At 41.9% G+C, this 12,776-nt stretch overlaps 1 protein-coding gene across 1 annotated transcript; it reads right to left on the bottom strand.

The window, feature by feature from the left end:
* Positions 1–401: 401 nt before the first annotated feature.
* Positions 402–10,857, bottom strand: LOC138976106 (RPA-interacting protein B-like). Its single transcript, XM_070348927.1, has 8 exons — positions 10,770–10,857; positions 9,413–9,519; positions 7,495–7,671; positions 4,901–4,985; positions 3,470–3,587; positions 3,025–3,088; positions 2,236–2,367; positions 402–1,596 (listed from the first exon to the last, which is right to left on the bottom strand). The coding sequence occupies exons 2-8, from the start codon at positions 9,506–9,508 to the stop codon at positions 1,567–1,569; spliced, it is 702 nt and encodes a 233-aa protein (XP_070205028.1). The 5' UTR covers positions 9,509–9,519; positions 10,770–10,857; the 3' UTR covers positions 402–1,566.
* Between the last annotated feature and the right edge of the window lie 1,919 nt (positions 10,858–12,776).

The raw sequence follows: 12,776 nt of genomic DNA, 5'->3' as shown, positions 1-12,776 counted from the left end.
GCACACGGCCTGACCGGGAATGGATATCTTGGCGATACTGTCACCAATGAGCTGGCGCCTTTCTTTCTTGTTGATAGTGACAGTCACTTCTTCTGACAGCCAGTTGGCTTTCCACTTGTTTTTCACACTTTGGTCGTCGATCGTAAGAGCTTCCACAGCCGACAAAACAATACGGAATCCAGACGCCATGATGCTACCTTTTTTCACCTTCGGCGTTTGGAGATCGGCAGCCAATCAAAACAACCCACAAACCGCCATCGGTGAATAATTAAGCCCCGGCGATAATCGTCGGAGATCGACAGCCAATCAAACGCGACCCATGATACTGCTATGGGTTCACGCGAGTGCTGGGGTGCGAATACACTGACTTCAGACGCAGACAGCTTCAGCTGAACGGTTCATACCACCACCTATGGGTTCACGCGAGTGCTGGGGTGCGAATGCACTGACTTTAGACGCAGACAGCTTCAGCTGAACGGTTCATACCACCACCCCCCTCCCCCCTTTTTTCTCAACGAATTTGCATCGATCTCAAGAATGGTCTGTGAGCTAAGGAAAATATCGGAATTCCGATAAAAATCGGACCAGTCCCATGTCTGTATAATGTGTTCAGGTAGAATAGGTCCCCACGAGCAGGCACATAAAAATCTGTTTAACTCCAGGGCCACAACTCAGTCCCACAATGTTGAAAGGGATTGCACAGACATGCAGCCATGGACCAGTAGTAAGTCACCATGAATACGACTTTGAATATTAAAGTTGAAAACAATAAAACATTTTCTGAAAAGGAAAGAAACAAACAATTGCACTATTATGCATTCACCAAGCATTCACGACTGCTTGCCACAACCTTGTTATTGAAAATAGAGTAACTCCTGAAACAACTCTGTGGGGTTTGTTTGGGTTGTGATAGAGTGAATACTCTTGCTTTTAGTGAGGCAAGCTTTCAACACCTAATCCAGACACATTCCTCACTAGTGACTGGCCTATAGTATAATGTCATATGGGAAAGTTTGACTCCATAAAAGCAAGAGTATTCAATCTTTTACAACCCATACTTCTTCTTCTTCGTTCATGGGCTCAAACTCTCCCACACTCACTCATGTTTTTGCATGAGTGGGTTTTTACGTGTATGACCTGGTTTACCTGCCATCCAGGCAGCCATACATACGCCGCTTTCGGTGGAAGCATGCTGGGTAAGGTTCGTGTTTCTATAACCCACCGAACTCTGACATAGATTACAGAATCTTTTCTGTGCCCACTTGGTCTTGTGGTTGCGTGTACACACGAAGGGGGATAAAGGCACAGCAGGTCTGCACATAAGTTGGAAAAGCGATCGGAAAAATCTCCATCCTTAACCCACCAAGTGTGGCCTGGATTCCAACCGGAGGCCGATGTCTTCTCCACTCGGCCAATGTGCCGGTCAACAACCCAAACAAACCCGACAGAGTTATTTCCAAACATCTATTTGCTGCATGGTGATGTCTTGCTTTTTGTTAAAGCTGCTTTGCTGCCTTTTAGTCTCACTGCTGAAGTCTTGGTTTTTCATGGTGGAGGCAGGGGTCATCAGATGACAATGTACATGAAGTCGCATTTCTGTGAGGAAATAAAAGGTTCGTTGTACAGTGGAGCCCCCAATTTAAGATCCCCTCCCTTTTAAGACCCTGTTTTCTCGGATTTTCTGTTCTAAACCTCTGTAAGTGTACCCCCATTTTAATTAAGACTCCCTCCTTTTCAAGACCTGATTTTTTTCTGATGTTTGGAGGTCTCAAAAGGAGGGCTCCACTGTACTTGCCACTTAACAATCTCTGCGTGATTTATGTATGAAACTGGATGAGATGTCTCATATAATCGTGGAGTGTGCATATCCTGTGTGAGTGTGAGAGAGTGATAGAGTGTGTATGTGTGTGTGTGTGTGTGTGTGTGTGTGTGTGTGTGTGTGTGTGTGTGCTGCTACACTAAGAAAAACAAAATTAACAAAATTACTTCAACCTGACCATTAGTGAAATCTAATTATTTCTGCTGCTTTCTCCAAAGGACATATCGAGGGCCAAAAGAGGACATAGAAGAATACACCCCCCCCCCCCCCCCCCCAACCTCCCTCCACGACCATTTTTGGTTGCTTCCAAAACTATACACTACATAACAGTGACACAAAAATAACTCCAAAATCAGAAACTTTAGTTCATTGACCATTCACAAAACAGAAAAAAATGACCCACAGCAAAGACTGACCTGACAAATCATAAGGAGGTTCCTGATGCCATAGTTGTCCTGTACAGAAAAGATGGGTTGACCGTCACACTCATGCAACTCTTTGGCGTCCTCCAACTGCTGACCGACAAAGTCCAGACTGATTCCGTCTTGCTGTCAACAAAATCATTTTTTTGGAGCGACACTTAATAGATGATGTCCGGAAATAACCCTGTTGGTTTTTAATTAGCTGTGAAAGAGTTGTGTCCCTTTGAAACAGGGAGGCACAGACACATTGCTGAGTAGTGGAAGCAAACTATCATGGCGTCACAGTGAATAACGAGAACTAATGTGGCTGTTATCTAGTTTCTGCTGAAAAATATACTCATCAAAGCTCACTGTTAATTTCTGCCATGATTGCTTTCCACCCCAAAATCATAAGTGTTTGCATCATAGGGGCACTTCTCCTCCTCGTCCATCAAAATACCCAGAGTCAATTTAAGAACTGATCTAATATTTACACAAAAATGACATTTTTTGAAGACCCTCCACCTGATACTTTATTACCTCCACTTCTGGAGATATACCACTGTCTTCTTGGTGTTACATGTATGAACAATGAAGATGTGAGGTAAAGGTACGTCAGTCTAATTTGTGAACATAACATGTACACTTTCATGTTACTCTGACATGCAAACCCTGACACATAAATGCCACCTGTTTTCATCTACCCACATAGCAAATAGAATTTTATATGACATTTTTTTGACTTCACATTGAAACTGTCCATGTTTTTGTATCAACTTATGACTAAAGAGAGGCAACTCTTACCTCAGTGTCTATTCGCACCCCACATTTGCAGAAAATAACACCCTTGTTTTCCATCAATGGATTCCTGGAGAAAAAAAGAAAGAAAAATTGTCTGTAATAAGGAACTAAATACTTTTTTCGTAACTGAAAGATCTATACCAAGGCTGAACATTCCAAAAATTCGGACGTCTGTTTGTGTTCACTCACAAACACACAACAAACACACACCCTCTCTTTCCTTCACACATACTCACGCACATGCACACCTTCCAGAAACCAAATGTAACAATTTCACAGCAATTTGACAGCCTCTTAGGGCACCTGGAACATTGAAATATAGATGTGGAGGTAAACTCGGAAATTGAATCTCGCTCATTTTCTTCTGGCATATTTTTCTCAGGAAGATAGTCATTTCTTGCGAAGGAGAGTTTTCCAGCCCATTGCATCTTAAGGTTTAAACAATTACTTTGCACAAACAGGGCATATGGGATGTGTGTTAAGCATCTCAATGGCACTAGACAGAGCGGCTTCCTCTTTCTGCAGGCTGACTTGAAAGATCTCGTACTCCGCCACAAGCTTGGCCTCTGTCAAGCAAAAACAACAGAAAACAAACACACAGTCAACAAAAACATGAAGTGGATGTGCACTATGGAATTAATTCCATTCTCACTCCCAAACTGATCATGCACACAACTGTCCTTTAACAAAAAAAGTACAATATTAAAAGCCTGCTACAGTGATATCCCCCTTTTCAGATCTCAGAAAATCAGAGAAAATCAGGTCATAAAAAGAATTTAATCGTAAATTAATCAGAAAATTACTGAGGTTGTGAACTGAATGTTAGAGAAAGCAGTGTCTTAAAATGGGGTACCGTATTTGACGGATTACAAGACGCACCGTTTTATAAGCCGCACCCCCGACTTTTAACAAAAAAATTGGGACGAGCCACGTATAGGCCGCGTCACTATATTAGCTGCCGTGGAAAAAAATATAATCAGATCGTGTCAATCAATCAAAACAACCAGTCAAACGAAAGTACGGTATTTGGCGAAATCGGCCCCGAGAATAAACAAGTGAAACAAAGAAGAAAAGTGAAAAAGTTTGAAGAAAAATATCACACACACAATTTGTAACCAACACACACATGTAGTCCCGCCCGGAATAAGCTTTTTTGAGATGATTTACGACTTTTGCGCACATTTCGAGCAGACGAAAACACAACATGGCGGCTCTCGCTCCTCCAACTATCGCGAGACACAAAAAAACGAAATCTCGCGCGCGCGAGATCCTGATACATCTGGTGTTTCTCTGTACGCTATCTTGTCACGACGACTTGTTGACAAACGAAGATTCGCGAAAGAAAGAAAAAAGCGCCGAGTCTTGAGTAGAGAGCTAATAAAGTACCGGTAATCGCTAATCGAGCGAAATGAAAATCCGCGGCGACTTCCATTAGATGAATGCTATTCAAGTTTAGGTAACGTTTTAGCCGCATCTTTTTATAAGCCGCAATGCGATTTTTAAAAAAAAAAAGTCGCGGCTTGTAGTCCGTCAAATACGGTACTCTTAAAAATTGAGTGATTTTAAGTTAAAAGGGTGCTTTGTATGTTTATTTTCTTTTTTCAAGACAAACACTACCATGCCTCTTCTTCGAGGTAAACGACATGCCCTATTATGACACTTTTGTAAGACAAACATCTTTTTAATCTCAGCAATCAACCAAATACACAACCAGAGCTCTCAAATAGCTTGCTCAGTCTACATTTTTTCCATACTTTCATGAACACAAGTGGTTAGACATTTTCTTTCTTGTTTGTGAAATAATTTCTAAGAAATACCAGTGGCAGAATTAAGTGGTTAAATAGTCTGGATCTGTCCACAGTTATATTCCGAAACTCACCTTCCGCTTTCATCTCTTCTTGAATTTCTTCGATAAGCGCTAACGTTGTGTCAATCTCTCCTGTCATCGGATCAAAGAAATCCATCTGAAAACATAATCATTGTACAAAGAAGAATAAAAAAACCACAAGAAATGTAAGTTAATAGAACATTTCATTTTTGACACAAAAAGACATTTACAAGTACATGTACACCAACCCAATGGATTTTATAGTGGACAGACTGACAAATAATTATAAGATAAAACACAATCATATTTTTTGTTTATTGTATCTGGATTTAGGAACTTTAGCAGTCTGTTTTTGGATCATTGCATAATGAAATCACACATAACAAACGCTGGTCAGGGATGGCCAAATCTCAAAATTTTAACTCGCCTACTAGGCGAGTTACTTCAAGAAAATTACTTGCCCGCCAAAAATTTTGCTGGCCCGGTACATACAACAGTTGCTGCATCTGCAGTGTTTTGGGGGCTTTGAAACTCGATATTACAACCAAAAGTGTTGCATTGGACCAGAATTTTCACAGGCCAGCCGGGCGAGTTGCCATTATAATAATAATGAAAACTTATAGAGCGCTTACCTAAAAGCTCCAAGCGCTTTACAATGACATTATTATACACATGTACATCCTCATCTCATTAATCATCAAAAATTATATTTTACTACTTCTTACTACTAGCCCAGCGGATTTTAGTTCTCACTCCTGGCGACCAGGCAGACTATTTGGCCATCCCTGCTAGTACAGCAGTCCCTGCAATGTACGGCCCCCGGCGTGAGCGGACACCTGACATGTACGGACACATTTGCTCGGCACGGAGTGTTTTCCTTCTATATTTGCCCCCCCTTAAACGGACACCTGCAAAACGTGGACGCGGACACTCATTTTCGGTCCCAACAGCAGGTCATACCTCCAATGTACGGACAGACCATCGTCAAATGTACACCATAACAAAGTCGATAACAGAGCAGTCCGGCTCTTTGTACAAAGATCACAGCCGCAATGGCGTGATGACAGTCACCGATAACTTGAGTGCACGTGTACCCCCCCTCTCAGGAGAGGGGGGGAGGTGGGGGGAGGGGAGTTTTGGTCAGGAGTGGAGTACATGCGAAGATGCCAACATGAAACTGCACTGTGCTCTTTATTCTTGTCTATTGGATGTAAACAACAGAAACCACATGTACAGTCGATGAAGGTCCTGAGCGAAAGAGAGTGAAAAACGGCCACAGTTCTCAGCATCGTGCGTCTGTGTGTAACCTCTTTCAGTGACAAGATACTCTTGTTTCCCCTCAGCCTTGACCAGTGAGTCGGTTGCCTAATCTGTGAACCCTTCAGTTGTCTTGCTTTGTCAAAAGTTACGACACAGTCAACTGGTTTTGCTCTGAGTGAACAGTGCAGCTGGCCTCTCTGGCCACAGCCCCAAACAGTACAAGGCTGGAGGGAGTGAGAGAGAGGGAGGGGGGTGGAGGGGTAGCTGGCTAAACTCTGTGGGGTGTCCGGTGTCACTACATGTCAGCAGGAAGAGCATTGGAGAGAAATAGAGAGGTGTACTCTTCCACACAATTTCCAAGCATCAGTTGTCACGGCTTGGGGTAGGCATTAGTGAGAGAGAGTGGGAGCTGTGTTATGTACTGTGTATTTCCGACTGAAGAGTGAAAAGTCACTGCCATGCCACATGCAGTCAATAAAGCCAGACAAGAAGAAAATAAATTACATGACTATGACATGCAGCTCTATCTGCTGCTATTTCTTCAAACTGGTTTTCAAGCTTATTCTTTCAAAGCATCTGCACACCTCCTCTGTGCTGTGTTTGTGTGGCTGCTTTCGTATGTCAGTGCATGGTGAGTGTGTTCACTGCCTTGAGGATTTATTTTATCTCTTCTTTTCAACACTTTTCATACAAATCCTTTTTACAGAACGTTTAAAGAAGTATTAGGAGTTTATTGTTATTGTTTAGTAGCCACAAGAAGTGATTAGCATAGACTCAATCCTGTTGTTTGTGTGTCTCTGTTTGAGTGTATGGCGGAGGGGGTGGTGTGGTCACCCCTCCCATGACCGGACACCTGCAATGTACGGACAGTTTTGCTATGTCCCAAGGGTGTCCGTTCATGAGAGGGACTGCTGTATATGTAATTCATAAAGAAGAATAGCCTCCCTACCCCCCAAACACACACACACAAAAAACGGTCACTTTCATGGTAATAAGTCATAGTAATCAATAGATCACTAATCATATTATATCTCTGCACAAAAATTCTCCTTTCGTTAGTAGATTATTAAGATTTAAACAGTGAAATACCCAAAATTACTGATCAACACATTCTGTGTGGTACTGCAGCTTACAAGATTTAAAAGAGAATTCAGTCAGTAAAAAAAGAACACAAAATTTACCTCATTGTTTCAATGAAAAGCAGATGCCCTCCCTTCGAGCCTTCTTACTACTCTCCTTTCTTTCTTCCAAAATCACTTTTCCAATTACCAGTATACCATGAAAGCTATAAAGAAGCTTACCCATCTTTTACACAGAAAAACGCCCATCTTTCAAACACCAACCCACTGATTAAAAGCAAATTTCTTTTTAAAACACAGTCATACTTCACAGTCCACATCCTCTTCCTGTTTGAGCGCCTTCAGTTCTGTGGACATGAGCATCTTGATAAACTTGTCGCTTTCTCGCTCTCCCTCTGAGTCGCTGGGCTGGGAAGCTCCGCCAATTCCTCGCCGCTTAGCGTATAGCTCATTCCGGCTTTCTCGCAGACGTTGCAGGCACCGCTGAAGAAAAAAATCAATCAATGTATTTACTTGTAGTTGTACAAGTGCGATTGTTCAAAGATCTATATTTTGACTTGAAATTCACTGTCGCCTTTTTTTTTTTTTAAAGACTTGACATACTATGTAAAGCCCAAGTTTGCTGAACGTTACTTCTTCATCTTCTTCTTTGTTCATGGGCTTAGACTCCCACGTTCACTCATGTTTTTAGCACGAGTGGATTTTTACGTGTATGACCGTTTTTACCCCCCCATTCAGCAGCATACGCCGATTTCGGGGGAGGCATGCTGGGTATTTTCGTGTTTCTATAACCCACCGAACTCTGACATGGATTACAGGATCATTTTCGTGCGCACTTGGTCTTGTGCTTGCGTGTACACAAGAAGGGGGTTAAGTCACTAGCAGGTCTGCACATAAGTTGACCTGGGAGATCGGAAAAATCTCCACTCTTAACCCACCAGGCGGCAGCGACCGGGATTCGAACTCACGACCTCCCGATTAGGAGGCCGACATCTTACCACCAAGCCACTGCGCCTGTCGCTGAACGTTACTGTTAGCAAGCCTTATAAAACACCTAAGTAATTAATTGCGACAGAGGGTCTGTGAGAGACATCAACCTTCAGCCCTCGAGCGTTTGTTTGTTTGTTTGTTTAATGCCCAGCCGACCACGAAGGGCCATATCAGGGCGGTGCTGCTTTGACATATAACGTGCGCCACACACAAGACAGAAGTCGCAGCACAGGCTTCATGTCTCACCCAGTCACATTATTCTGACACCGGACCAACCAGTCCTAGCACTAACCCCATAATGCCAGACGCCAGGCGGAGCAGCCACTAGATTGCCAATTTTAAAGTCTTAGGTATGACCCGGCGCCCTCGAGCGTTGGCAACTGTGCAACTATGTAAAATTAATTAATAAACTTCTGAAAGTGTATCATGATCTGAGTGAAGATAATGAAACTTGAATAGGGCTTGACTTGAATTATGATTGAAAGACATATACTCCATTTCACATAATTATTTAAATTATTTGTTGATTTGGGCATGAATTGTATACATGTACATTTTACACCCAAGCATCAAACATGTGTAGAATATTCTACACTCTATTGTTTAACCCCTTCACTGCCCACCCCGTATGTAATACGTGGTCATTTTCGGTTTGTCCTACGCCCATAACCGTATCTCATACGTGGGATTTGTGTCAACAACATTTCAGGACATTTCTGAAAACTAAATGGGAGGTAACCACTGTCCAAGTACTTGTAGGGGTTCTAAACACAGTTCTTTCCCATAGACCGTTCGGATATAATGCTGTTATACTGTGGCAGTGAAGGGGTTAAGTAGGGTTTGTGTAGAAAGAGAACAGATGTTAACTTAATAAAAGTTAATTCTTTTGATGAATACAGTGAAACCTGTTTTAAGACCCTCCATTTTAAGACTCTCTCTACTTTAAAACCTCATGTGCTCAAACTTCATAATGTTAGAAAGGTTAGACCTGGAGCTATTACTGTATTGCTGCATTTTGTGAATTACAGTCGTAATTTCTCCTTCTATGTAGTGTCCACACGACTATAGACCCAACACAGCTTGTGGTAAGTTTGTAGGTTTTAAGCTTACAGGGCCGGTATGCAGGAGTTGAGGTTAGAGACTTTAGTCCGGAATAAACTCTACCCTCAATAGGGTTTATCCCGGACTGAAGTGTCTACTCTAACATTGACTCGTGCATACCTGCCCAGCTTACCTTGCGATATGTTTCCTTCCAGTCATGGCCGCCGGTCTTGTACTGAGTCCGTCTGTCTGGTGTTGTGCTGCTGTTCACTTTGCTTCTTCCTGACATTGTGTGGTTCTCTGTTTAAAACATAAAGAAAGGAATGAAAAACAAAGCTGATGTTTCAAAGTGCCCAACTCCATGACAGACTGTTCTACTCATCCTCATTGTCTGTAAACACCGTCATACAATGGAATAGCCTCACTGACAAACTGTTGGAAAATTCACGACCATGTACGATTTATGAATAGGTCTTTTTAAATGACAATGTCCACTCCACCCGTCACTTATAGCTGAAATCGGCTCCTGTGATGTAAACCCCACAACGAACATTAAGTGGGCATCCTGTTTCCCCTTTTCTTTAACGTGAGAATTGGCGAGTGAAGCACTTGGGGCGAGGAAGTACTGTTTCTTGGGAAATTCTCGCTACGAAGAACGCGAGGATTTGAGAAACGAAGGCGAGCATGCCTTTAAAGGCTGACATATAGTCCTATTTAATTAGTTTAATTACTTCCAGGGCTTTTCCCATCGTTGCGGGAATGTATAAATTAAGCTTCCTGCAAAGTTTCTGTATTCTTGTTAACTTCGCAATTTCCGGAAAACATCCACTTTCACTTTGAGACTGTTCTGTTTACATTCGACACTATCAACACCACTTTGCAATACTGAAATAATTTTTTTCTGTGTTCGAAAGCTACAGCCAATCGTTATTATATCCCCTTAGGGGGTACAGTTTTATAACATTATTGGCACATGTAAAGAATGTGAATTAATTAATGAACACTACGTATATGGCAGCCTTTAAAATGCTCGCTACACGAGCAGCTGCCAATCTGATTGGCTGTCCATGGCTGTTTACCGCCCAATGCAGATGATCTTTTTGATATCATTGGCAGTAATAGTATCAACCAATGGTGTTGAATAATTCTTTCATAGCTAGCCATCAAACCGTTCCATATACAGTTCTTTGCATGCATACCATCTGTCAAAACTACTGTCACCCTTACGGTCTCTTCTAGTTTCTCAGTGTCTAGATTGCCTTTCATCAACTGTCTGATGAACACAGACTCTCGCCATACGCTACAACAAGTCAACAACGATTCTGAAAGTGAATCAAAACCCTCTCCAGGCACAACAGAAACTCTTTTCAATCAATATGAGGCTTATATCGCGCGTATTCCGTGGGTACAGTTCTAAGCGCAGGGATTTATGTTTTATTTTTTTCTACAGATAACAGCTAAGCTGAACATAATCATGAAATCAATCAAACTAATGCATGAAGCTTGGTAATATTAGTAACTCAAACAGACTAGATATTTTATACCCTCACAGAATGGTTCAAACAGTCGAAGAAAATGAAGTTCTAAATCACTTGTCGGGCTCAACAAAAACCTCGCACCGTTTCCCTCCTTTGGCAGTGAACAGAGTGACTTCCCTTCTCAACAACGAGCTAATCTATAATTAGTTGTGCGCACCAATCGCTGCTTTTTAGGGCACATGCACCTAAAGAAGTGCCGTCAAGTTGTGTCAATGAGGTCGTGCACTTTTCTTACTGAGCTGGATATTATAACATTGACTGGGAATCGAGTGAAGGTGTGGCGTGTGTGCCTGTGTGTGTGTGTGTGTGTGTGTGTGTGTGTGTGTATATGTGTGTGCGTGTGTGTGTGTGTGTGTAGAGCGATTCAGACTCGGAAAACTACTGGACCGATCTTCATGAAACTTTACATGAGAGTTCCTGGGTATGATATCCCCAGACTCCCAGACTTTTTTCTCTCATTTTTTTTTATAAATGTCTTTGATGACGTCATATCCGACTTTTTGTGAAAGTTCAGGCAACACTGTCACGATCTCATTTTTCAACCAATTTTGTTGAAATTTTGGTCAAGTAATGTTCGACGAAGGCCGGACTTTGGTATTGCATTTCACCTTGGAGGCTTACAAATTAATTAATGAATTTACTCATTAAAGTTGTCATTAACATCAAATTTTCGCAAACAGATTTAAAATTGATTGCATCGTATTTTTTTTCTTCACATTTTGAATCTAAAAATATACACATATGTCATGTTTTTATATTTAGTCAAGTTTTGACTAAATATTTTAACATCGAGGGGGAATCGAGACGAGGGTCGTGGTGTATGTGTGTGTGTGTGTGTGTGTGTGTGTGTGTGTGTGTGTGTGTGTGTGTGTGTGTGTGTGTGTGTCTGTCTGTCTGTCTGTCTGTCTGTCTGTCTGTGCGTGTGTGTGTGTAGAGCGATTCAGACCAAACTACTGGACCGATCTTTATGAAATTTGACGTGAGAGTTCCTGGGAATGATATCCCCGGACATTTGTTTTCTTTTTTTCGATAAATACTTTTGATGACGTCATATCCGGCTTTTTGTAAAAGTTGAGGCGGCCGACTGTCACACCCTCATTTTTCAATCAAATTGATATGGTTGAAATTTTTGTAAAGCAATCTTCGACGAAGGCCGGACTTCGGTATTGCATTTCAGCTTGGTGGCTTAAAAATTAATTGATGACTTTGGTCATTTAAAATCTGAAACTTGTAATAATTTTTTTTTTATATAAAACGATCCAAATTTACGTTCATCTTATTCTACATCATTTCCTGATTCCAAAAACATATAAATATGTTATATTTGGATTAAAAACAAGCTCTGAAAATTAAAAATATAAAAATTATGATCAAAATTAAATTTCCGAAATCGATTTAAAAACAATTTAATCTTATTCCTTGTCGGTTCCTGATTCCAAAAACATATAGATATGATATGTTTGGATTAAAAACATGCTCAGAAAGTTAAAACGAAGAGAGGTACAGAAAAGCCGCGTGCTATGCAGCACAGCGAAACCACTACCGCGCTGAACAGGCTCGTCAGTTTCACTCCGTTATGCACAAGCGGCGGACTACGGTCATTGTGAAAAAATGCAGTGCGTTCAGTTTCATTCTGTGAGCCGCGGTTCCACAGCTTGACCTAATGTAGTAATTTCGCCTTACGCGACTTGTTTTCTCTTAAAATGTGTGACGGCGCTGTGGCGGGGTGGTAAGGCGGTAAGGCCGCGCGTCGGCCTCTTAACTTGATCGGAAGGTCGAGGGGTTCGAATCCCGGCCGCGGCCGCCTGGTGGGTTAAGTGTGGAGATTTTTCCGATCTCCCAGCGAGTCAACTTATGTGCAGACACAAGACCAAGTGCGCACGGAAAAGATCCTGTAATCCATGTCAGAGTTCGGTGGGTTATAGAAACACGAAAATACCCAGTGGCATGCTTCCTCAGAAAGCGGCGTATGGCTGCCTAAATGGCGGGGTATACACGTAAAATTCCACTCGTGCAAAA

This window comes from Littorina saxatilis, linkage group LG9, assembly GCF_037325665.1.
Source record: "Littorina saxatilis isolate snail1 linkage group LG9, US_GU_Lsax_2.0, whole genome shotgun sequence".
NCBI lineage: Eukaryota > Metazoa > Mollusca > Gastropoda > Littorinimorpha > Littorinidae > Littorina > Littorina saxatilis.
This window is presented reverse-complemented; position numbering and strand designations above follow the sequence as displayed.